The 26,019-nt window shown below is 42.3% G+C and overlaps 1 protein-coding gene across 3 annotated transcripts in view; it reads left to right on the top strand.

Annotated features, from left to right (window-relative positions):
- Positions 1–26,019, top strand: part of GATA6 (GATA binding protein 6) — a 59,717-nt gene that overhangs the window by 23,414 nt on the left and 10,284 nt on the right. For all 3 annotated transcript variants that reach the window (XM_086965636.1, XM_086965635.1, XM_086965637.1), the window contains exons 4-6: positions 5,164–5,289; positions 8,411–8,498; positions 8,592–8,695. In XM_086965636.1, coding sequence (XP_086821762.1) covers positions 5,164–5,289; positions 8,411–8,498; positions 8,592–8,695 — 318 coding nt within the window. The remainder of the gene's footprint in view (positions 1–5,163; positions 5,290–8,410; positions 8,499–8,591; positions 8,696–26,019) is intronic.

Here is a 26,019-nt window from a genome sequence, read left to right on the forward strand (position 1 = left end):
CCCTTGTAATGTAATAAAAACGCAATTATGTTTTTTAACCAGCAGCAGCCTACACATAAAGTAAAAATGAAATCCAAAGATCGTGTGTACTTGGCTGCCAAGTGACATCTGAACACTGCCCAGAGCAGCATTTCAAACCCCATTCTGTAAAAAAAGCATTCTTTTAAAACAGTAATTAAAATAAACAGCAATTACTTCACTATAAACCAGCACCAAGTAACGGATTCATGAATTTTCTTTTGCGACAACTCCAGGCTACCTTATAGTATTCTAGATCCACAAAAAGCTTTTGATTATTTTTTTTAACACTATTTTTTCATGCCAAACAGCAACATGTAATATTTAAAAACAATATTAAAAATATTGCATATTATGGTCAAAAATTGCCAACAGAAATTCAGGGAACATTTCATAACACCCAGATTTCAGCCTCAATGTTTAATACTATATCTCTAAACTGGCTAGGTGGCATTATAAAGACCTCTCTAAAAACCCCTAAATGGAGGTTCACTGTTTCATAAAAAGACACTCTGGAGCGTAAGTTCAGACCCCCAGCTAAATTTGATAATGTTCCCTACAATATAGTGTTACGCGTGGAAAAATAAATGTATATTTTTATTACATCCCTTATAAGCCCCTAACACAACCACCTGATCGATCTTTGTAACGAATTAGCAACAAAAAAAAGGAAATTGACTGTGGGCTAGAACCTTGGCTGGAGCTTTAACTGAAGAAAGCATTTTGTCCTTTTGAAGTTAAATGAAAAATTGCACTGAGCTCATGCCTCAGAAAGAACCTGTTTTATTCTAGTTCCCAAACGTGGCTTATCCAATTTAGAGTGCAAAAAAACCCACTTCACATTTCCCTCTAATTTCCTTTCAAATTTGGCGAGACTTGAGCCAGTTGCGAAGCCAAAGGCTAACAATGATCCCAAATCCCAATAAACAAAAGTATATCATTTGGGCACTATAAAGGCATGTGGAATAAGCCATAATATCCTATAGATACTTTGAATACTGTGTCATAATGAAGGTCACCTGGAATTATGCGATTCTTTGCCCGCTACGGTTTTCTCAAAATTATGGATTTGCCACATAATCCATCATCTGGTAGATGTTTAGCAGATAAAAAAAATCTTTTTAGGTCAAACAAATGACAAGTTACTAAAAATACAGAAACATGCATTGTGGAGCAATGGAAAACCTTTCCCAAAAATGTATCACATTTTAGCAGCCTATTGCTGTATTTGAGTTTTAAAGCAGTACAATTGAGGTGAAATCTTTACTAAAATAGTGTTAACATGGGTAAAATAAAAAGAATGATTGGAGTAATACTTTCACAAAATGACATTCAACAACACACTTGATATACCCGGTCGAGGAGCTAATGGGTTGGCTGGGGTGTCACTGTCAGGAATCTATAACGCACACACATGCACAGCCATCTCGCTCTACAGACACGTTGACATGCACCCATAGGCCTCCACTTCGAGCAGGGCTCAGCCTATTGCTCAACATCTGATTTACAGCGCGCGCCGAGCGCCGCGGCCCTGATGAATGGAACAGAGATCACTTGTTGCTGCCCGGGCTTTTATAACCCGCTCACCTTCCTCTCGTTTGTTTATGAGGTTTGGCTTCCCTCGTGATATGTGGCTCGCAAACTCATAAAGCTCTTTGTTACATGACAGTTCCTGATATGACCCTGCCTGTATCTTGGCTCCAAACTCCACGGGGAGAGCATCATAAATGGCTCATTTATGACACGAACCTTTGCTGCCGCACGTTGGAGTTCACGGCGGCGGCGGCGGCGGCTCGGGGTCAGCGTGCGAGAGGGCGCAGCGCGTGACGTCATCGCCATTGTGCGCGCGGGGACGGGGGGAGCGTTCACGTCCCAGGTCTGTTGCGTGGGATTGATCCGCGCTGACGATTTATTAGGACCGTGCATTATATTGTGCTGTTTCCTTGTAAGCCACGAGTCATTGCAGAAAACTAGCACCCACTCCAAGTGAGTGAGTTCCAACTGATGAACGCGTTTAACGCTTTCACGTTCGAGAGAATGGTCAGATTACAAATACAATTTACAAAACCCCATCCTTCGGTCTTTGCGCCATCTAGCGGCTGGGGTTGGAAAGTGCAAGTCTCTAGTAAGCTAAGCATTTATGCATTGACAGTGAGTGACCCTGGTAGATGGACGAGATTTTTTTCATCGAGTGTTTCGTAATTATTGTGTTAAATTGGCTTTCTATTGCTTGGTTTGAGCCTGAAGCTAGCAAAGGTACAAGTATCGTTTTAAGGAGTTCTTGGGCCCCTGATATGACATACTTTTGGGCCCCTATGTTTGGAATACATTTGAATGTTATTACCCATTTTGTGTTAATGGAGAATTACACAAAACGCATACAAGTATTAATGCATACATCAAACCTTCAGAAATGAGAATACATAAACAGTTAAAATATGCCTTGCCGGAAAAATTCTCAAAATGGCTGTGGAGAGAGGGAGAGTTTATGGTTAAGGTAAATAAATAGAGGTTAGATAGAGGGAGCGGCCCACCTTCTCGGGGAGCTCCTATAAAGGTGGGGGCCCACGGTCATTTTCCACTTTGTGCATGTCTTAAAACATGCCTGGGTGACTTTGTTTTCCACTAGATTATGTGCCAGGTTACTCTAGTATAGGACTCAACATTTCCAAAACTGCATTAAGTGCATCCTCCACGGAACAACCCTAACAGACGCCGGAGTGCTAATAGAGCGCATTTAGTGCAATTAACACGTTAAGACACAACTTCCTCTTGATGACCCACCTGACACTTTGAATATTACATATTACAATACTGGCATCACCTTTATTTAGAATTGTGTATCAGAAATGTGTATGTGGGTCAGATAAACTTATCATATATTCCTTTGGTTTTCCTGAAAACTCTTCAAGTAAATGAAAGATATTCTGTAAGAACATTTACATTTTGAAGTACTGTATAATTTGTGGTGTAAACCCCAGACCTCTAAGTCCGTCTGTCACGCAGCAAACCCCACGTGTGCCTGCTCTTTGTGAAGTGAAGCAAAGTTCAAGGTAAACCTGATAAGACAGTGCATTCATTTAAGCATTTGTTACCGGGAGCTGTAACCTACACATCACAGGTTCAACTTCCAGTAGGGCCAGCAATGCCTTTTATCTGTCCGAGATCAATACATTGAGTTGGGTAATACTGAAGCCAGTTATTTACAGCACCATGAAACTAAAAAAACTATGGCAGTAAATAAACAAGTGATTTCTTACTTTTAGAAAAACAAGCTAGATTGCAATCACAGAGGGTGGATGTGAAAGGGCTTTGAATTCCCACCCCCCCACGCTCCCCATTGGTAGCGTGTGATACTGGGTGCAATTCAACTGGACAACACCCAGCAGCCTTTTCTAATGAATAGGTTAGAGGTGCATTTGGTTCCTAGAATGACTTGTCATCGTTGCCACGTAAATGACTTTTGACTGTGGCATTCGTTCAGACATGCTGACACAATCACTAAATTATTATAGCTTGCTATGATTAATCGGCGCGCAGGTCAACACATTCCGGCGCCTACTCACGCAATAGGGTTACTATTGTTCATTTGAAGATCTTATCATGCTGGCCATATACTTATCTGGTTCACTAAAATTGCCAGATAGTGGTACTATGAAACGATTTTAAAATATATAATTATAAATCTTTCTTCTTTAGAACAATAGAAAGGGTCTAGCAGGTAGTTCACCACTTTATTTTTGTACTGAAGTGCAGATAAAATCTGTACCCACTATTCCAGCATCCCCAGATGGTGTAAACATTGTACAGTCCCAGTGCTTAATTTGTGTTGGTTATTGCATGTGGGATGCACTGGAACTTATTTGTGGGGTCTGGGACTTATTTTTCATCACTGGACTTTACTCCTGAGAGTGAAAGCAAGGAAAAGAATGACAAAGTGAGTAAATAGGAATATAAATAACTTACTAGAGTGAGATAAACTGACAGGAAGAAGAGGGTGGCGTCGGAAAGAGGCTTGAGGTGGAATCAAGACTAGTTGGGCTTGGTATTCGCCATTCCTGGCATTCAGCAGAAAAAGTGACTGGACCCTAAGAGAAACTCTGGATCCCTGCATTTATCTTTTTTTATATATAAATTGAGCTCTGACAGTGATTTGACATGCCACATAATGACCAATGTTTAGAAATGATTATCCCCTAACCCTAAAATATGTTAAATGTCAGCAATAATTTTGAACACTCACTTACTTAAGATTGAATCAGCTAGCAGTAAGAGATCTTACATGGGTCAGATTTAATCACAAGTAGTTTTTTTTTGTTCTTTTGCAGCCTCAGTGAAAATGTATGACTAACTTCCTACCTCAGCATTGTTTTCTGAGTTTTTCACTTCTGCATAAAAATTATAACGTTTGCTATGATTTGTTTTGCACATATCATTGTTGAACACAAACAAATGTCCTGTGAAAGATATCATTTACAGAACACAGTATTCATCAATTCTATAATGCCATTGTCCATAGGAAAGGTCAGCAAAACATAAATCCTGTGCTGTCTTAACGCATGAGCATGCTGGACAGTTTCCCGTGGGCCCCACGAGCATAGGGGCCCATGTAGACCAGCATTTAACCCTCATTTTCCGTTACATTTTTTTTACTTCTGTTAGTGGTTGTGTATGCAGGCCCCAGTGCACTGCTTTGCCCTATGGCCTATAATGCTGTTAAGACAGCCCTGCATAAACGTATAGAGAAAAGTTCTGCATGCCTTTTCTTCCATAGAACTTCAGACTAAATGTGTAAGTAGAATTTAAATCTGTGCATCTGCAAAATTTACTTTATTCCCTCCTCACCACCCTAACTAAGACAGAGGGCAGAAGAAAGTCTTTATGAACTCCCCTTTTCTTATTTTTTTGCACCGGATGATGAAAACATTGGAATTGTTTCAGTGATCTCTGATTCAAACATCTGAAAGCGACAATGGTTTTGGAGTAGCCACTGGGTGGGAATGATTTTCCTTTGGGCAAGCACTCGATTTATTTATTTTGTTATCAGACTTATTATCTTCCACATGCAACTGTAAACTATAAGGGGTTTAGTGATCCATTTGATCAAAATACATGCACTAAAGCCTTTCTTTCCTTTCCTTGCAGCCTTCCTCGAGGCGAATCGGCTTGTTATGCTCAAATTGTCACACATCAACGACTACCCTATGGCGTCGGAATGCGGAGGGAGAGCCGGTCTGCAACGCCTGTGGACTCTATATGAAGCTACATGGGGTATGAACAATACTAAAATTACCAGGTGGTCTTAAATTGTAAACATTTTAGTTGATCATTCTAAACGGGAAACCTTAGAAGAATATCTAAACTGGCTGACAGAAGCCTTAATGTTAGCTCAAGACTAGAGCCAAAAGGTGGGATCTAATAGGAGCCCAATTCAGAAATTTTTTATACACATCTAAGTTCAATTTCGGAGACCCACAAGCATGTTACAGCCTAAAAGGACTGAACCTTACTCAGAATCCAATCCAATCCAATCCAAACAAGCTTTATTTGACATGTAGTCATAAAAGCACATTACAAAAAAAAGTTTAAAATATATGTACATAAAAATGTCGTACATAAATTGCGAAGCTGTCCTGTTGATGGAAAATTGGTATAAAAATTTCACATCTACCAATGTTAAAATGTATATAAAATTCTTTATCATAAGAACTCAATATGGCCCACTTCATCTCTCCAAATTAAGACCTGATCTGAGTAAACTAGATGAATTTAAGTAACAGGGAAATATTTACAATCCTAGTTCGGTGTACTAGCTAATCATAGTTCACAAAACATTTCACACAGGCACCGATTTTAGCCTTATTACCCATATCCACCCTAGGTACTTTGCAACTGCTGTTGAAATTGTTGATAGGGTACTAGTGCGTATGATCCTTTCAGCTTCCACACTCCTTCTGGTACCTAGTAATTTGCATATAGGACACAGCCAAACCCGTCGAGGGGCTGCATAGACTCAGAATCTATCTGTTGAGGTAAAGTTACAGTTGGGAATTTAGGTGTCCCCAGGGGAGGGAAATAGAGTTAGCCCCGTCAAGGTAGAAAACACGTACAAAGTCAAGTAATAACTTTCTGGTTATTTGCACACAGTACACATTTTTTTACACCCTATTTACCAATGTAAACCTTATTCCAAAAATGTAGTAATAGATATGTAATTTTAGTTCAAAGGTACCATAAGCATGGCAATTTTTTACAGGGGCACAGAGTGACAGACTTCTCCAGGAAAATGTGTTTTCCTGATGAAGAAAAAAGCCTGTAAACAATCCGCAAGAAAGTGGAGCTGCCAAAGTGCCCGTTAAAATCATTGGTATTTCTAAAACAGCCATGTCTGCTCTTCAGAAGTTTGAAATCTACTTTAATCTTTATAGGGTTAGCTTTGAATGAAAAACTTCTGTTCTTCAGCACCAAGATACTCCACGGGGTAAACAAACGCTTTCCAAATACACACTTACATTACAGATAAATTAGGTAGGTTGAGAATTATTGAAGAGGGAGAGCGGGTAGTAGAAGGAGACCCAGTGAATTCATGTGTCAGGAAGGTACCCAGAGAGACCCATGGCTCAATTTTTATGGTGGAGCTGGTCCACAGGATACAGTACTCCTGCACACAAGTACCATATTTTCTGGTGTATAAGACTACTTTTTAACCCTTGACAATCTTTTCAAAAGTTGGGGGTCGTCTTATACGCAAGGGTTATTTTATAAGCAAGCGAATATAGCCTAAACCCTATATTTTAAAAGGAAAAGTAGGGGGTCGTCTTATACGCCCAGTCGTCTTATATGCCAGAAAATACTGTAATGTGCTTTCTGTTATCTGCCAAAGTGGAGTTTGATTGGTGAGAACATACCACCAGATAGCCAGCTTTGGATGAATCAGACCAGAGCTCTGTCCCCGTTGTACGGCACTCCGTCACACACTGCATGGCATAGATCACTGGTAACCCTTTTAGAGATAAAAAGTGAGATAAAATGCTCATCTGGACACCTCTCGGGAAGGAGAGTGTGAGGGACCCGGACTATGTGCAAAGTCTGAACCGACTGCAGTCTGGCCTGTGTCCTTGAGCTTTGCTGATGAATGTCATTGTGACCGCATCATTCTCGGAAGCCACTTGTTTCCCAATAAGCCTAACTACAGATAGCGTTGCAACAGCCTTTCCACCAGATTTTTTTCTAGGATTGTGGAATGTAGGCGCCAAGTCTGGTGACTATTTTAAAACTTTATTATATCAAACACTTACCCTGATAGGATTATTCAGCAATAAGCACTGAATTTCTCTTTCAGTGCCTTGCATACATAATGCATTTTACAGATTAATGCTAACAAATAAAACATCAGTATTACCTGCTGAGAAATAAACGTGAGCGTGGATATTTCGCAGGAGAATAGCGGTTAAAAAAATTAACGGATTCATGATACTTCTTAATAGACTATCTTGGTCAAAAGAGAAACCTAACAATATTAATTCCCACTAGGCTACATTGGTCAAACTCAGAACTAAAAAGAGACTTTGAAGAAATGAGAAATCCTTCTGCAAGGCATTCTCCTTCCAAAATGTAACACATTTATTGCATGGTATTTCGCGTGCTTTCATCTGAATCAGACATAGCTTGTTTAGTCTTGTTACGGCACATTGTGACTAGCCGTGTGTACAGATGGCTACAAATAATATAAAAATATGCATCTTCAGCCTGGGTCTCTGGAAAGCCTCAGTAGATGGTTGTTGTGGTGGTTGATGTTGAAGTCCCTACGAAGAACTACAATTTGCCAAACCACTAGGCAAGAAAGTGACTCAAAAGAAAAACCATGATTTTTAAAATGAATTGTTTCGTTACGTTTTTACAATAGGCAGCATTGATACATGCACACTTCTAAGCTCATTTTGTGCACCAAATAACTGTAATGCTGATGTTGAATAGGCAGAACTTCCATAAATTGTCCACATTTTCCTAGCTAGTACGTTTTTCCTTCTAGGACTAACAAAAGATAGTTATGGTGATAAACAGTTCTACATGTATGTGTTTTTGGCCGCTAGAGCCCCCACTGTACAAGGGAGGGAGAGGAACGCAATAAGGGTGAGCAGAGATTCTCTACACTGGGAGGTCAAGTGTGGAAGGGAGAAGGAACTTGTTTGCATCTGCACTTGACAGGTGTACAGATCCCAGCGATTTTTAGGCTTGCAAGTCGGCTGCCTCTCATCATAATTAATCCCGAATTAAGTGACATGTTCTGCTTGATGGCACCCTTTTTAAAGCAGTAAACAACCTTTGCTGAACATGACGTTGCTGTGATGTAGTTTTTTATTTAATACATTTGTCGTCGTTTGATGTGCAGGTGCCCAGGCCGCTCGCTATGAAAAAAGAAGGTATCCAAACGAGAAAGCGGAAACCGAAGAACCTTAATAAATCGAAGGGCTCCTCGGGTAAGTGTCATCTCAGCGACAGGCGCGCGCAGGGGGCGGCTTTTCAAAACACCACAGCGCCATGTTTGAAACCTGTTTCCACTGCTCTTACAGGCAGCAACAGTTCCGTCCCCATGACTCCAACTTCCACGTCGTCCACGAACTCCGATGACTGTGGCAAGAACACGTCGCCGACCACGCAAAGTGCTGCTTCAGGGGTAGGTGTTAAAGTGAAATCTCTGGACGGATCTCGAGACAGCGCGTTATCGCCGTCACAATCTTATCTGCTCAGATTTTATCTAAACAAACGTTTCCGTTTAGTGATCTGATAGTAAGTTCTCGGAGGAAGTGACACGTGAAAGCAAACAAAGTGTCGCACTTACGTAAGAGCTGCGGCGCACACCTCAAGAAAGGCCCTTACTTGAAAGGCAAGAAGTGTTACTGTCTCGTAATGTGCGCTATCACAGTGTCACAGACTCAGTGTTTCCTGTACATGCTTCCTTCATGCACTCAATGCTACCCTTCCTAGAGCTGCATCTGCAGTTCCACGTGTTTGAATGTAGTGTAAACGGGTTTGCTCCCTGACCTCTTTAATATTGCAAAATTGACTGGTGGGCTTGTATTCGTACTCCTGGAGTGTGGAGTGCGTGTTCCGTTTGAAATATGGAGCGACTGACGTTCACTGACAGGCTACCCGTCCTGAAAGTTGCAAGTCGAAGGAAAAAAATCTCTCTCGCTCGCTCTCTCTCTCTCTCTCGCTTATATATATATATATATATATATATATATATATATATATATATATATATATATATATATATATATATATATATATATATATATATATATATATATATATATAATGCCATGACTTGGGGTGCAATTATCCGTGACAATAATTTGATGTTGACAGTCAATACATGACGTATTGACTCTCATTAGTCTTAATCATATGCAAACAGAATATGGTCAAGCATTCGTTCTTTTATATTCAAATCCATCGACATTCAAGAAGGACCCATTGTGGTTTAATACAATCAACAGTAAAAAAGTACTTCCAATTGGAATGGGTCACAGATGGCTGTTCAAAGATAAAACTGAATCATGGAAGACAGTGAACACTCAAAGGATTTTCTTTGATATTCTTAATATTCAGTTGAAGTCTGATGTTTTTGCATCTCTGTATTCATTCTGAAATGCAGTTTCCACATGGGTACAGGTATAAAGGACCACATTGTCCATAATGCCTCACTGCGACACAATCAAAAGTCTGTGTCCTTCAATGCAATGTAATTTATACTAATTTTACTTTTGTGGTACAATAGTATATATGTTTAACACTCGAAAACTTTTAGATAACACTCACAATCACTGGATGAGGTCATCAGTGACGTAATTCGAGATGTTATCAGTGAAGTCACTAACCTTGTCATGAGTTATGTAATATGTGAGGTCATAAGGGAAGAGGTGTGGCGCCGCGGCCCAGGCGACTGACGCTGGGGATCACAGTTCGATCCCGGCAGCAGGGGTCTGCCCAGCACCTTGCGACTCTGGGCAATAGCTTGATACCCCTTTGGGGGTGATTACCCTTTGGGGGTGATTCGTGCGCTATACCAGTACTGGATTTGGATTATTAAGCAGTGCATTGCGGGTGCGTAAGTTATAGTTAGCTCAGGTAACTATATCTGGTGAATTTCAGCAGCGTTGTATGAGTGAAATCTGAGCCTAACTATAACGGCTCTGTTACCTTTGGTTTTTTCAGTCTGCACTGCTATTGTTTTTTTCATTGGATGGGTAACAAAATATTGTAAAATGAATTTGCTCTATGTTCTTTTTGAAGCTTTTTCCTAGGTTAGGTTGTCTTTGTTAAATCTTTAGCATACAAAAAAAATATTTCCATTAGCAAAGATTTAGCATTCCGTTCACTCTGTTTTTGTTTTAGCACAAAAATCGCTCTTTAATATGGACTAGAGTAAAATATGTTTGCTACACCAGTAGCAAAATGCTGCAAATTGATTTTCCCTGCTTTTGTTATTGCCCAATTCCCGATAAAGTGGCCCTGGTTACTAAGGCCACACAGTATTTTGTGTGTATTGTAGACATACTGTAGTGCTTGAAGCAGAATTTAATCACAGTCGCTGTTTGCTGCAGTGCAAGCGATAACCACCCGCTGTTGTCCTTGAAACCCTCACTAGATTCAAACATGTTTATTAACAAGTTTGCTGGACTTGTGGTGGTCTTATGCATGCATATATGGCATGTGGGAAAGACATGAATGAAATCTGTGCGGTCTGTGCTTGTACGGTTACGGTGATGGGTTTGCAATGCACAAGTCATAGTATATACATTTTGAAGACATGGGAGTGCGTCCTTTGCTGAACAGAGATGTGCTGCTACAACCATACTGACCTTACCCTGAATTTGCATTTTTATATATTTGCACAAGTCAGTAAAATATGCTAGCCAGAGGCGTATGTATTAGTGGAGTGAGTTAAAGCATCAGTTGCTCATAATTTAACTCAATATACTCGGTGATGCCAAATACGGTGTTTGCCCAGAATGAACCATTCCCTGTCATATCATAAAGACTTAGGGTCTGATTATGAGATTGGCGGTCTTGAAGCGGGTGGCCACGTAATCAGGCAGCCCATCACAGTTCGATTGGAATACAGGTCAGGTGGTCCTGCAGCGGCTGGCCCACGGTGGTGCCTTTCAAAGGCTGGTATGTGAGCCTTAGAAAGGCAGTGTTGTGGGACCACCATATCACATTCCAGCATGGCAGGGACGGTGAAGTCCATGCTTTGTGCTGGCACAGGGGGTGCATACAGACAGGGGGGCACACCACGTGCCCCTGTGCATGCATCCACTGGCCCAGAGGCAACATAGGGCCCTGTAGGGTCCCCTGAGTTTCCTCACCACCAGAATTTTCATGGCGGTCTGACTGCCTTCAAAAACTGTAGCAGGGAGGAAACTCGTGATATGCTTGGCAGGTCTCATGCTGCTGCAAGACCGCCAGAGATCGTGGATCCCTGGCGGTAGCAGTGGTCCTATGGCGGTCTGACTGCCAAACTCGTTATACAGCGGGTGATTACCCCCTTGGTAAAGACTGTGCGTGCAGCATCTAGTGTGTGCCTATTGCATGTGTGCAGTTGCACCAGTTGTACTTTGTGTGACAACCTCTATCCTGCTCTGTGTTGCATTACCTGTGTGGGCAACTTGAAACTAACATTTTTCTGCTGCACGTTCAAGGTGATTCCACCCCTGGCATTTCTCTAGCTCAGGTGCGTCTAATGCAGGCGTAGATCCTACCCATCTTGACCTATGTGGAACATCTAGTCCTGCCTAACACCTTGCATCGCGGGGCTCGCTGTTCCTATTCTTTTGTGTGTATTTTATTTTCTGCTTGACATTGAACCTGTGGAGGAGAGAGCAGTTTTATTATGGATTTTACTGTGTCTTGTGTGCCATCAAGTGTTGTTTTTACTTCTCGCTCAGTAAACTGTTCTGTGTATTGTGATACATCACGTAGTGGCGTCCGGTGCAGGTAGGAGTGGTGGGGAGGGGAGGGGAAGTGACAGACAAAGGGATAACATTAAAGTAAAAAACAATAAACCCACTTACCTTGCGCTCACCACATCACCTGTATTCTGTAATAACTGCATTATAACACTTGAAAAGGCTCCATAACTTTGGAGCATAGGTGGCCATTGACACTATTTAAGACATTCCTTTTTGAAATGCTGATTTGTATCTCTGTGTTTCATGTCAAAATACATAACAGCTAGATTTTAAATTGATTCTGCAATTTTGTTGCATTTTCTTACCAAATATGATGTTGTATTTTCTGTATTTGTTGACCCAAGCTATTATCTCTAATTCGAAAGAAGATAAAAGGCCCGTTTGAAATCTTAAGGGAAGTGTGAAAGAGTATGAAAGAGCAAGGAACAGGAAATATATAGCAATACACTGGAATAAATGTCACTGAATGGATTCATGTTTCTGTAATACCAGTGAGGCTTTGTCTCAAGGGATGTCATATTTGTTAGCTATGCCAGACAATGAGCAACAGATCGTTTCCTGTTTCACCGAGTGACAGAGGCTTGCTTTGCTACTATTGTTTAGGTTATCCAGGTGATTTGTAACCATAGGCACGCTGTTCTGTCTCGGGTCATTAGAATTGCTACTTTCCCCCCCCTCTTATTTACTTGCCTCATATTGCTGATTACACTGTACCCAACGGAGTTTTTTTTTTTTACCGCAAATTGGCTTCCATGTTGATGTCTCCTCTTGTACCTCCGTTCAGTAATAACAAAATATTTTCTATCACATGAATTTATATCAAGTATCACAGAGCCTTATGCTCCGCTCCATTTCGGGATCATGTTTAGGCTGCGTCATGCTGTTAGAGATGTCAGAAGCCAATTGCCCAATCTAAATTTCACACTTAAATTCTTTTGGGTCAAACGGTTGGGAAAAACCCAGTATTTTTTTCTGTGCTTAACTGAGTTTGCATTCTAGGCAGGTTACAGAAACAGTACTAGTGCAGTTAGTTTTCATCAAAACATTAGTTCACGACTCTTCCTTTTCCTCTTCTTCATACATTTTGCAGTTCATGTATCAATCTCTTCACTTCCATACCCAATAGCAAAAATAAGAATCTAAAGCCGTTGGCCCCATATTGGGCAATGGGGGCTAACAGTCAATGTCATCATGAGTCACGTTGACTGAGCCTGTGATCAACTCCCGAAGTAAAATTTTGTTGCAAAAAAAAAATCTGAAACCACCTACCAGCTGGCAGAATAACTCAAGAATTGCCTCAAGCTCACTACTATTGTTACAAGTAATTGCATAATTTATTATTTTCCGTCTTCGAGGCTTTGTATATTGAATTTTTGAATTATACAAATTGTATGCCAACAAGTTAGGCTTAGATATATTGATGTGAACAAACCAGGCCAGTGACAGAGCACAACAAATATTAATGGCAAGCTTCAGAGGAGGGCAATATGAAATCAAATTTTGGCTTGTCTATATTGTGTCCCAGTCCAGCATTGGCTTTAGCTTTATCTCGTGTTCTATCTAATAGCAGCCCCCTCTAGCCAAAAGGGTTAGTCATTGTTCTTGGGGTTAAATGAATTGATAACCAGAGGATGGTAGTTTGTGTAGACCCAAAGGTCTGCAAAATATGGACCAGGAAGAGCTTGTGAAGGTTTGACACTTAAGGTAGCTTCTGCAGATGCAAATTTCATTTTTAGTATATCAAAGTTATAGATATCTTTTGCCAAGAAAACTTGCTGAAAGGACATTATTTACTTGGGTTACTTTGATAAATCTAAACTGAAATTCGAGTGCTTATATTTAAGCATGGTTAGTTTCCAAGGGCATGTTTGTTTTTATTATATACAGTGCTCTTAGAGAGGCCTCCCATATGTTTCTAGTGTTGAGTAGAGGCTCAACCTGGCATATCCAATTCTGGAGAAGACCGTGCAGGTGAACCTTCAGGGTCCGATGGCCTACATTTTCCTAATGCCTTTGAAATCCTCACAGAGCACAGACTAATTGTGAGGCACCCTTTTTACACATGTCCATTGAATGTGCATCAGTAATAAAAGCTCTAGTATGTTTTTGTTAGTGCTTGAGAGGGTGAGTGATGCATTTTCAAGTCGTATTTATTGCACCCAAATACAATTTTCTGTAAATAATGGGACAGATCACCAAGTTTTAATGGTAGGTAGCTATGTCTTAACTCTGTTTAAAATGTGAATTGTTTTATTACACTATCCAGTCGTGGATGGCAAAGCAATTTACTGTGAGTAATTGGATCGTATTCGAGGCATAGGTGTGACATACACACGAGACATGCTTACTCACAGAAAAAAAGTTTTGTGATCTACAAAGCTTTTCTCTTTGAATAAGCACCTTACTCCTGGAAAGATGGGAGTAATTTATACTTAAACCTGGAAAAAGGTACACCTGCTCACAGAACATGCTCTGTTTGTATATCAGGCCTGCATAGGCAGGTGTAATTCAAACCTATGATAAGAGAAAGAAACAACATATTAACAGAAAAAAACGAAGTCACTCAAGCCCAATGCGTCTGTGGTTGGCTGATTGAAGGAGGGAGTCCTTGTCCACGCCTCCGTAAATGTAGAACAGAGACTATAGGCCTTATTACGACTTTGGCAGTCCTACAGTGGATTGTGCAATGCCCCGTCCGCTGTAGGTCTGCCAAAGCTGTGGTGCTGCCGCCCACCAGATTAGGACTTTCATCTTGGTCTGGCGGGTGGTCGTGCGGTGGTCTGACAGTGATGGTCTGTTAGGCTCATAGAATAGCCTAACATGCAGACAGCAGCCCTGAGAGCGACAACTGCACCTTCCTGCACGGCGTGGCATACATGCCACACCGTGCAGGAACTGGGGGTGCAAATCCAGGGCTCACCACCTTTAAAAAGACGGTGGAGAGGCAACTTGAAATATGCTCGGGGTCGCCGCTGCGGCACCACCAGCATATGTCTGCCTCTAACCGATGAACGACCGCCCCAGGATCCTGGATTCCTGGAGGTCGCAGCGGTCCTGTGGTGGCCCAACCCCCAACCCCCCCCCCCCCAGGCAAAATACTGCAGGCAGGCCTACAGTGTGGCATTGGTCTGACCGCCACCACCGCCAAACTCATAATAAGGGCGTCAGGGTGGTCTGTTACAGACCAACCTTTAAAAGTGGCCTGAGAAATCTCTGTGGGTGGAAACTGTTGCAATGTCCGCCTTTTTCCTTCTGCAGGTGCATTCTTTTAATACAACTTTATTAAATGAGCGACCGCCTGTTCGAAAAGCACCCCATGGTGATTTGTCTTTTGTAATGCACCAGCTTGTGCTACTCCTTGACTGCAACAGGCTTCTTTGAAGCAATCCTGAATTGATATCCTGCAGAACCGTGGCTCTTCAGAAAGAGTATAGAGATTAATATTGCAAGCCAGAGTACATCAAGGGAATGTCCCAGGTATGTCCGTCTTGACTCCACCTAACTCGGGTATTTATTTCCTTATTACGACTTTGGCTGTCCTCCAGCAATTGGTGCAACACACTGTCTGCTGTAGGACTGCCAAAGGTGTGGTGGTGCTGCCCACCAGATTAGGACTTTAATCCTGGTCTGACGGGCGGTGGTACGGCGGTCTGACAGTGGCGTTCTGTTAGGCTCATAGAAGAGCCTAACATGCAGACCGCGGCTCTCAAAATGCTAGCTGAACCCTCCATCACGGTGTGGCATACATGCCACACTGTGCAGGAACGAAGGGTGCAAATCTAGGGGGGCACTACGTGGTACTATGGACCACAGAACTCGTATTAAGCCCCTCAGTCAAAGCTTGGTTCTGGGGTAAGACCTATCAATCTGCAATAATCGATCAAGCATTATTGGAATAAAATCTTACACGTGCACTGGCCAGTGGCTCTTAGCAAGGAAAACAATTACTCATTTAGAACAGACTTGTTCAAAATATATTATAATTTTGAGGAGCGGGTCATTTTAACTATCCAAGGTACCAGCTTATAACACATGGGTTTTCCGGTCCTCCCATACTGGGACATCCAATGCATATTCTGCAGGAAACATTAGAAGTGAAAATGGCTGCGAGCTAGTGACTCCCAGAGTTTGTTGATGTTGCCTATTTGGAAGGCACAAGTACCTCTCCAGTTCCATTGGCTGACCGTAAATGTATTGATGCTTTTATAAACAACTTATTAACTATAGCACACAGGGACCTGATTTTGATGTGTTGACTAAATAGTAGGGAACATCTTGTTTTTGCTTAGATTAAGATTGGCTAACCTTCCACAAACTCTGGCAATAACAAGAAAGTTGAACTTATTTATACTAACAGCAATCAAAATCGTATTTCCTCTTGGTTTTGTGTACTTATTTTAGCAGAGAATGACATCTATTAACTGTAGATTCTGGCAGAACCCACCTGCCAAAAAGAGGCCCATTCTTTAGGAACCTATTCGCCAATTTGCAGCATGCTTGTGCTCCATTGGTAGGCGGGTACTTAACAGTGGCAAGAAAGATGGATTCATTCACACCCACTCCGTATTCTCCATGGCAGGCCTGGAAATGCACACTTCTTACCACTGCGGCTTGACATCTCAGACTGCCAGACTGCAGTATCATACATGGTGTAGTCTAGGCCACACCGTTTTTTTTTTTTTTTTTTTTAAAACCTTTATTTTGTTAAATGCACAATACACCGCGTCTGCCTACAACCCCTCGAGGCCGGCCGCTATGACATATTAGAAAAGGATAAAAGAAAGAAACCAATAGGGCAGAACGCCGTTAAAGCAATCTCTGAGTGAGAAGTGTCAGGTAGAACATAGAACAATAATGTCAGGATAGGAAAAGGTTTAATTTTATGATTTTGTCGAGTACATGTAGTAAACTACGAAAAGAGTCGAAGCTAATCACTGACCAGGATAGACATCACCGTTCAAGGAGCACCCAGAAGGAGGCGTTATAGAGGAAGGCATTTGTAAGGAAACAAGTGGCCACCATCCAGGAACTAAGAGCAAACGCTATACCACAGAATGATGGAACACAATAAGCTCCCTACTAACACTGAACCCCGACCCCAAGGAAACATAGAAGAGAAAGAAACCGAAGAAGAGGAGAGAAAGAAAGAGAAAGAGGGCCATAGAGACAAAGAAAAGACATAGAACACATCCCATCCCCCCACCCTGCATACCAGCGGAAGGCCACGGCCCCCCCCCCCCCCAATAGGCATGCCTGTCGCCCCAAAAGAACCCCAAGTGGGAAAGAGAGTCTGGAGAGTGGGAAAGAACATCCCAGTCTCCGACTCCCAGAAAAGGCAGGAGGAGGAAAGTATAACATACTCCCGGTCACCACCAGCCCCGTACGCATCCCCCACCCTAATTATCATCAGCACAACTGAAGTAGCAAGCAAAGCAGCAGGTGGGAAGACTCAGTTCCAAATGTGCGAATAAATCCGATAAAAAGCAGTCCCATCCTAGTCCCCGCCCGCCAATACGTACAGCACACTAAAGGAAATCGCCCAGCCCTGGCCCAATCTTAGGTGGCCCCACATATCCACCCCCGCAATCTACAATAGCGGATTACACGCATGCGGCACATCAAAGACATCGACAAGCATTCTAGTCCGGGTCATGCCAGGCGGTCAGGCAGGATCATCAAGGGAGGCAACATCAGCCCTGGCCTGAACGCTGAAACCCCTCCAAGCATGGCCACCGCTGGGAATGTACTTCAGGCAGAACAAAGGAGCAAGATGGCCGCTCCCGGCATAGAAAAAGCAGAGGAAGAGGAAGCGAGAGTTCCCAATCATCGACCATCACCATGTCCAAAGTGACAAACACATTTTTCCCCACAGAACGGCACACACTCCGGCGATGTTGAGGAAGCCGTGGCAACACTTGCAGAGGCAGAGTCTCAGCTTTTAGAGTGGAAGGGAACTTTGTATCTGCAGCTTTGTCAGTAAAAGAACACTCGACACTGTAGCCAGGGAGAGGACGTTCCACAGTATCCCCCTGTCGCCACATTGTATCCACCTCGAAGGGAATGAGAGGCATTGGGGGGTCAGACAGCCGCAGTAGTTCCCTGGATGGCATAGCGACATCAATCTTCCGCTCCAGTTCTCGAGTATTTTGCCACCATGTCGCCCTCAAGTCTTCCAGGGCTAGAAGGATATCACCACAGGTCAGGTCAGCTCCCCGCTTCAGCATGGCAGCAGTATGCAAAGGCGCCACCGGGGCACCCTCCAGCTCGACAGTAGGCAGGGCAGCTTGCGTCAGGGATATGGAGGCTTCCGTCTTTTCGGCGAGGTAGACCGGCGCCGTCACCAACTCTGCAGGCAGCCCACATCGGAGGGGGGAGGGCGACTCCATAGGGCGGAGGGATAACATTTAAGGCAAGAAGAGATACTGCTCGCAATACGGGGCTCGCACGATGTGAGAGCCCTCGGCTGTATAGCAATGCGGGTGGTAGGCGCTCTAAAATGGATACCGCTCTGACCGCTGGTAGCATGACAAAGGAAATATCGCCAGCCCGGACCCAACCATACAGGTATCCTCTCCGTCGCTAAGAGGGCTCCGCCGAGCCGCCCATTCCACAGCCGGTAGCATTTCCCCAGACGCCGGTCCTGCCCCAGGTCGTCTCACCGTATGTGATCAGCGGTGTCCGGTGGCGGTGGTCGGGCCAGAGTGCGTGGGCAAAGTCCAAAGTCGGCAAACTCTATAAATCCTCGACCAAAAAAGCCGGCGGGGACATCGGAGGAATGCGGAAAGTGTCAGCGCATTCGTGATTACATTTGCTCGCGCCGTAGGCAGGATTAAAGATCAGGATGTCATGTAAACAGCAGACGGGCTGCGGAGCCGGGAGCTCAGACGTCTTGTCCGTCCGCCATCTTGGCTCCTCCCCCCGGCCACACCGTTTTAATGTTGGTCTGCACACTCCAGCAACAACTTGAGCCACCTATAGCACTTCTATCATGGGGTAAGGGTGCTCAGACGGCTGTGTGCCACCCATTTTCAAGCCACCTTCTGAGCTGGCGTGGAAGTAAACTTCATACAGGTCGGTTATAAAGCTACATGGGCAAGTGGGGTACTGCATTGTTTTACTAAGATTAGGCACTCTTTGTCCTGGTAACTGGTAGTATGACCCACATACTGCTGAAAAACAGCATTTTAAACACATGAAAATAATATGTGCAGACTGGGATTTACATTAAAAACATGTATCAGAAAATTAGACACAAAAATAGGAAATATTTGTTTTTAAATTGCCAAGAATTATGTTTCACATAGGTGCTTTTGAGGTGCTGTTGTACATTTATCTGTGTGTATTCCAACCTTTTGTGTATCCTGATTGGGTAAAGACGTTGATAGAATATTTGTTCTACAGCAAAAAATACAGGATATTTATATTTAGAAAACGTCAAACACACCAGAATCATCAAACAAACGACAATCTGTGCATCTATGGAAAATTCTCTTTCTCCTTTTCATCCTAATGTTCTTTTTGCTAAGTTCTGCTTCCTGCCTCGCCCAGCTGGTTTTCCCATTATTCTTTCATCCTTTTTTCACTCACCCAGCGCTTCCTGGAAGACACACATTATGTAATTAACACCATCAAAACAACTAGACCTGAAGTCCTTCTTCTGTGAAATCACACATTGTTTTTTATTTTGTAACATTTTTCAAGGTATTTGATATTGGCGGGACCTTCAGTAATCCAAAGATTACGTTTGTAACATTTTAACCTGTTTGAAATTCTAGTTTTCTCTGAACATTTAGATATCTACTCTGCTATTGAAAGAAAATCCTTTGAATTCCACTTGTAATGTACTCTAATGTAAAGTGGGTTTGTAGAGCGCTATTTGTCACCCGTGAAGGTATCCAGGTGCTGAGTAGGCGAGTTTAGTTGTGTGGTGATGTTGGGCCGGAATACAGGTACAGCAACCAGGCTAATTGAATAGCCAGGTCTTCGGCTTCTTGTGGAATTTAAAATTTGTGGAGGAGGCACTGATGTGTTGGGGAGGTCATTCCAGGATTTTGCTACTTGTGAGTGATCAGCCTACTGTTCTGCTTCACTGTGTGTGAGTGATCCTGAGTAAAGTTGTTTGGTAGGTTGGTGGGAGTGAAGCCGGTAATTGAGGTATGGGTCCTGTGTTGTATAGTGACATGAATGCGTGTGTGAGAAATTTGAACTGGCAGCACTTCTGGATGGGGTGCCGGTGGAGCTTTCTGAGGAGTGATGTGGGTTCTGAGTGGGAGGTTGAGGATGGGTCTAGCGGTGGTGTTTTGAATGTTTTGAAGTCTATGAAGAAGTTGGGTTGGGTTTTGTAACTTGTTAGTGCTGATTAATGCTGCCCATTGTTTGCAGGTTATTTTTGTTTTTAGCTTGTAAAATGCCATCCATGGTTCTGGTGGACAGTAATAGTCCAATGACTAAAAACCCATGAGACTAAACCCCACAAAGCTGAAATCACACAATTTCAAAAATATTCAAACTCCCACTACAATGCCTCTTACCAGTGAGGGGACGGGAATGGCTAAATTGTCTGAGAGTATGTCTTTGAGATAAAATATGTTCGAGGCATATGAGCTGCAGATTGTACACTTAGCATTAGATCGCCACCTGGTGTTGGGCTCGGATGATTGCATAGTTGTTGTTGTCTTGGAAGAAGTCTTTGTAGTCACAAGATAGGTGACTCTTCCCTTGGACGATAGTGCGCATGGGCATCGGCTCCATCCTCAGACTGTTTTTTTCCGCCACTGGGTTCGGATGAAACTTTTCCGCTCCGGTTCGAAATCTACTTTTCAAGTACTTCGACGCGTAAACATTTATTCAAACTTTACCAAACTACTTTCAAAACTTACAAACACCGTCTCGACTCCATCAACTCGATTCCGGTCATCGACGCGGGCCGTTGGGCCTATCCACGCCGAGAGGCCTACACCTCATGGAAAGGACGCCATTTAAAAGATGCTCCGAGTGTGGAGCAAAGTTCCCACACAGTGACCATCACGAGGTGTGTAAACTGTGCTTATCGGCAGAACACGACGATTCGAGCTGCACATCCTGTGCGTCTTTTCGATCCAAGAAAACCATTTGAGATCGGAGGGCCCGTCGACACGACATGCAGAGATCGGCCTCGGAACCGGTGGATATCTTCGACGTAGAGGTTCCGCTCGTTCCCGAAGAAGATTCAGACGATCTCCAAATCGTATCGGAAGCAGACGACTCAGATGACTCCATACCATTGGGTCAGCGCGTGAGTACTACTGCCCCGGCCCCACACACACCACCCAAATCGAAGGCAAATGTCAACACTCCGCCTCCGGGGCCCAGTCGCGACCGAAAAAACACTTTGTAAGCCCTGCCATCACGCCCGGCCCGCTGTGGTGGAACACCAAAAACTTAACAAAAGGGCAGCCGTTCCTCGAACCTGTTCCACAAATAGTACTTACAGCAGACGCATCTCTCACAGGATAGGGAGCCCATCTCCTACATCATACAACTCGAGGGCAATGGACCATACAACAAAGATCGTTCCATATCAATCACCTAGAGCTGCTAGCAATATTCTTAGCACTCAAAACGTTCCAAGTACAAGTACAAAACAAAGCTGTCTTGATCCGGACGGACAACATGACAGCTATGTACTATATACAAAAACAGGGGGGAACACAATCTCTACAGTTGTCCCAGCTTGCACAGAACATTTGGAGATGGGCCATTCCACAAAACATATATCTGTTAGCAGAACACCTTCCAGGAGTTCACAATCAGATAGCAGATCTGTTGAGTCGACAGACACAACAAATTCACGAATGGGAACTACATCCGCAAGTTCTTCACCATTCTTTCACAAGTGGGGTCATCCAGACCGCCTGTTCGCCACATATGAAAACGCAAAATACCCAACCTTCGCCGCCAGGTTTCCACACCCGCTGTCCAAGGGCAATGTAATATGGATGAACTGGTCAGGCAGATTTGCGTACGCTTTTCCGCCACTACCACTAATAGTGCCCAAGCTACGGCAACAGTCGCTCAAACTCATTTTATTAGCCCCCACATGGGCACGCCAACCGTGGTATACAACTCTGCTAGAACTATCCCTAGTTCCACACCAAAAGTTACGTCTGACACCATCCCTGCTAATACAGAACCTTGGAGACATCAGACATCCAGACCCAAAACAACTGAATCTGGCAATTTGGCTTCTGAAGTCTTAGAGTTCGTTTATCTTAACCTCCCACCAGACTGTATGAACATCATTAAAGAAGCCAGGAGACCCACTACTAGAGCTTGCTATGCTGCTAAATGGAAAAGAGTTACCATTTATTGCAACAATAACCAAATTGATCCCCTGGATGCTTCTATCCAAAACATCATTTGCTACCTTCTACATTTACAAAGATGTAACCTGGCATATTCATCTATACGCCTACATCTAGCAGCAATTGCAGCATATTTACAAAATAGACAACATTTGTCTCTATTTAGAGTGCCTGCTATTAAAGCATTTATGGAAGGATTAAAACGAATCATTCCTCCCAGGTTACCACCCTCTCCAGTGTGGAACCTAAACGTTGTTCTTACAAGGCTCATGGGACCGCCTTATGAACCTCTACATAAATGTGAACTGCAATTCCTCACATGGAAAACAGCTTTCCTTATTGCTATTACCTCTCTTAGGAGAGTAAGTGAGATACAAGCTTTCACTGTACAAGAACCATTCTTACAGTTACACCGTAACAAGGTGGATTTCAGAACAAATCCTAAATTCCTTCCAAAAGTCATTACTCTGTTTCATTTAAACCAATCTGTAGAGCTACCGGTGTTTTCCCAAAACGCAGACTCTGTAGCAGAAAGAGCTTTACACACCCTAGATGTTAAAAGAGCCCTTCTCTACTATATAGATAGGGCCAAATCCTTTCGCAAAACAAAACAGCTGTTTGTAGCTTTCTCTCCACCACAGAAGGGCAACCCCATCTCTAAAGCTGGAATTGCAAGGTGGATTGTAAAATGTATAAAAATATGCTATCAAAAAGCAAAATACACATTAACAGTTCCTCCTAGAGCTCACTCCACACGCAAACTAGGAGCCTCCATGGCTTTCTTAGGGAACATTCCCCTAGAAGACATCTGTAAGGCAGCAACATGGTCTACAACACACACCTTTACTAAACACTACTGTGTTGATGTGCAAGTCAAGCAGCAAGCTGCAGTAGGCCAAGCTATCCTTAAAACTCTCTTTCAAACTACGGCAACAGACACAGGTGACCACCGCTAGGGGAGACACTGCTGCACAATCGATGCTAAATGTACCATCTGCAGCTTATATGCCTCAAACGGAAAATGCTACTTACCATTATGCATCTGTTCTTGGCATGTAGAGCTGCAGATTCGTACATGCCCTCACACCTCCCCCGGACCTGTGTCTGTTCCAGTCTTATCTTAATTAGATATACACGCATGGACATACTTTCTTCTCTCTACTAACTCCATCATTTCCCATCATGGCGAAAAACAATCCAAGGATGGAGCCGATGCCCATGCGCACTATCGTCCAAGGGAGGAGTCACCTATCTCGTGACTACAAAGACTTCTTCCAAGACAACAACAACATGCAATCATCCGAGCCCAACACCAGGTGGCGATCTAATGCTAAGTGTACGAATCGGCAGCTCTACATGCCAAGAACAGATGCATACTGGTAAGTAGCATTTTCCTTCCATATTTCGAAAGAAATAAAGTCCCTTAATAATTGATTGAAAACTGACATCACGTCAGTAACCATCAAAGTATTTTGAGTATTCAGCCGTTGCTAGGAAAAGTGGGTGCTCCACAGTTTAAACTAGGGACTTGTTAAATACATCTCATTGTACAACAAAAGAATTCTCCTTTGTTATTATCAAAAGAAAAGATGTTCTTACCAACCCGAGTGATACTAGAGCTGCACCCTTGAGGCTGTCCCCAAATGTACTCCTGAATATCAAGAATACCGTGGCACAATAATATTGTGGACAAAATATCAAGGGACACAATATCTACAGGTAAGTGCACTTAGGGAAATATAGATTTGCTATTCTTTTCTCTACATAATTTCAAGGTACATAGATGTAATAGATAGAAAATCTTGCCATACTTACCTTTCGATATTGTGTCCCTCAATAGTTTTTGTCCCCGATATTAGTGTCCCAGATATCCTGGACCCGATATTCAGTGGTCGCACCACTGTTCTCAGCTCTCAGTGATCACACGAGTGACAAGGGAAATTGCAAACTGCAATTGTGGTGCACACCATATAAAGGACTAGAATCTGTCTTTAAGCAACTTTGGGACTAAGGATTTTGGTCATCCCTCTCTTGTGAGGTTACCTCATCCTACCACTCAAAGTGAAAGCTGTCAAATCGAAGAATTAGAGGACACATCATGGTGGATCAGTCGGGTTTCTCAATCTCCCATGGATAGTCTGAACATTCTTAGACTTTGCAGAAAGAAAATCAGGATACACCTGCCTGTTATGCTGTTTGGGATTCTACATTCCAAACATCCAATCACCGACCTGCTTGCACTTGACAGTGTGTCTTGGGATAATGGTCACTTTGAATGTGTCATCGATATGAAAAAAAAGTGGGGTGTATAAAAAAAACAGGTGACTTCTCTTCCGGCTATCACTGTGGAAATGAAAGGCAATAGGATGAGGGTGGGTATGAGGAAACACCGGTGAAGATTAATCAGCAGAGTCTGGTGCAACACCACACTGACTGGCATTGTCCAGGATTTTAAATTAGGCCTGTGACAGATTTATCAGGTGGGCACGTCAAAGATTAAGGTGCTCCCAATAGCTCACACAGTCCAGCACACACATGTGCGGGGAAGAGGGCTATTTCATGTAGAGACAGCTCCTTGGAAAAGGCTATTTTTGAGTCAGAGGCATTCCTTCCAAGAAAAACACAGTATATATCTCTCTCTCCCATTGCTGAGGGGACAGAATCTAATTTTCATGCCATCAAATTACCCTTTTCCTTAAAATGCTATGGTTGGGCACTGACACAACATCGAAATCATAAATATCATGATACCAAAATATCGTGTCAAAAATATCGTTCACAAAAATATTACTTTTCTATACATATAAAGATAAGTACAACAATATCGGAAGAAAAATATAGTTTGACATTAATATCGAAACATACACGCAAAATATCGTTTTTTACTATATATGTAGTTTAAATAAGTTAAACTTAAATATTTTAACATATAACATTACTATAATGTAAATTAAATATGTTTAAATAATATGTAAAAATATATATAGAAATATTTACTAGGTTAAACAAACACACACATATGTATCAAAGTGTTTATGTTCATATATACATATATAATGTAAAACTATTAAAACATTTTTTAATTTTAACTTATTTTATAATTATTTTTAAATTTGTCAATATATACATTTACATACACATAAACAATAAAAAAGTACAACAAATAAATTACTCTTGTACTACTGATGCACCTATGTAACTATGCACCCTGTACTCACCTACCTCAACTATTCCTACCTTTATGCTATCTCCAAAAGCATTTTAAGCACGCTTAAACAAGTATATGCTCCTTCTTTTTGTACCTTTATACTATTGGCGCACCTGTTTGACTATGCACCTTGTACCTACACTACCTCAACTTTGACCTACCTCTTGTATTTTGACCTACCTATGTAACTATGCACCTTGTACCTAACTACCTCAACTATTACATACTATTATTCTATCACCCCCTTGTCCTTGTAAAGCGCTCTGATATCTGCAAAGATCTTGTTCGCGCTATATAAAACTTTCAAATAAAATAAATAAATAAATAATAAATTAAAATATTCCTGTTTTAATTATACATAAAAAGTAGACAATATTTGACAATATATTTCACTAAAATATCTGAAAAATGACATACATTTATATGTATAAAAATATCAATTTATATACACAAACACATCATAATATATATT

Source organism: Lissotriton vulgaris, chromosome 4_1, assembly GCF_964263255.1.
Source record: "Lissotriton vulgaris chromosome 4_1, aLisVul1.2, whole genome shotgun sequence".
NCBI classification, from domain to species: domain Eukaryota; kingdom Metazoa; phylum Chordata; class Amphibia; order Caudata; family Salamandridae; genus Lissotriton; species Lissotriton vulgaris.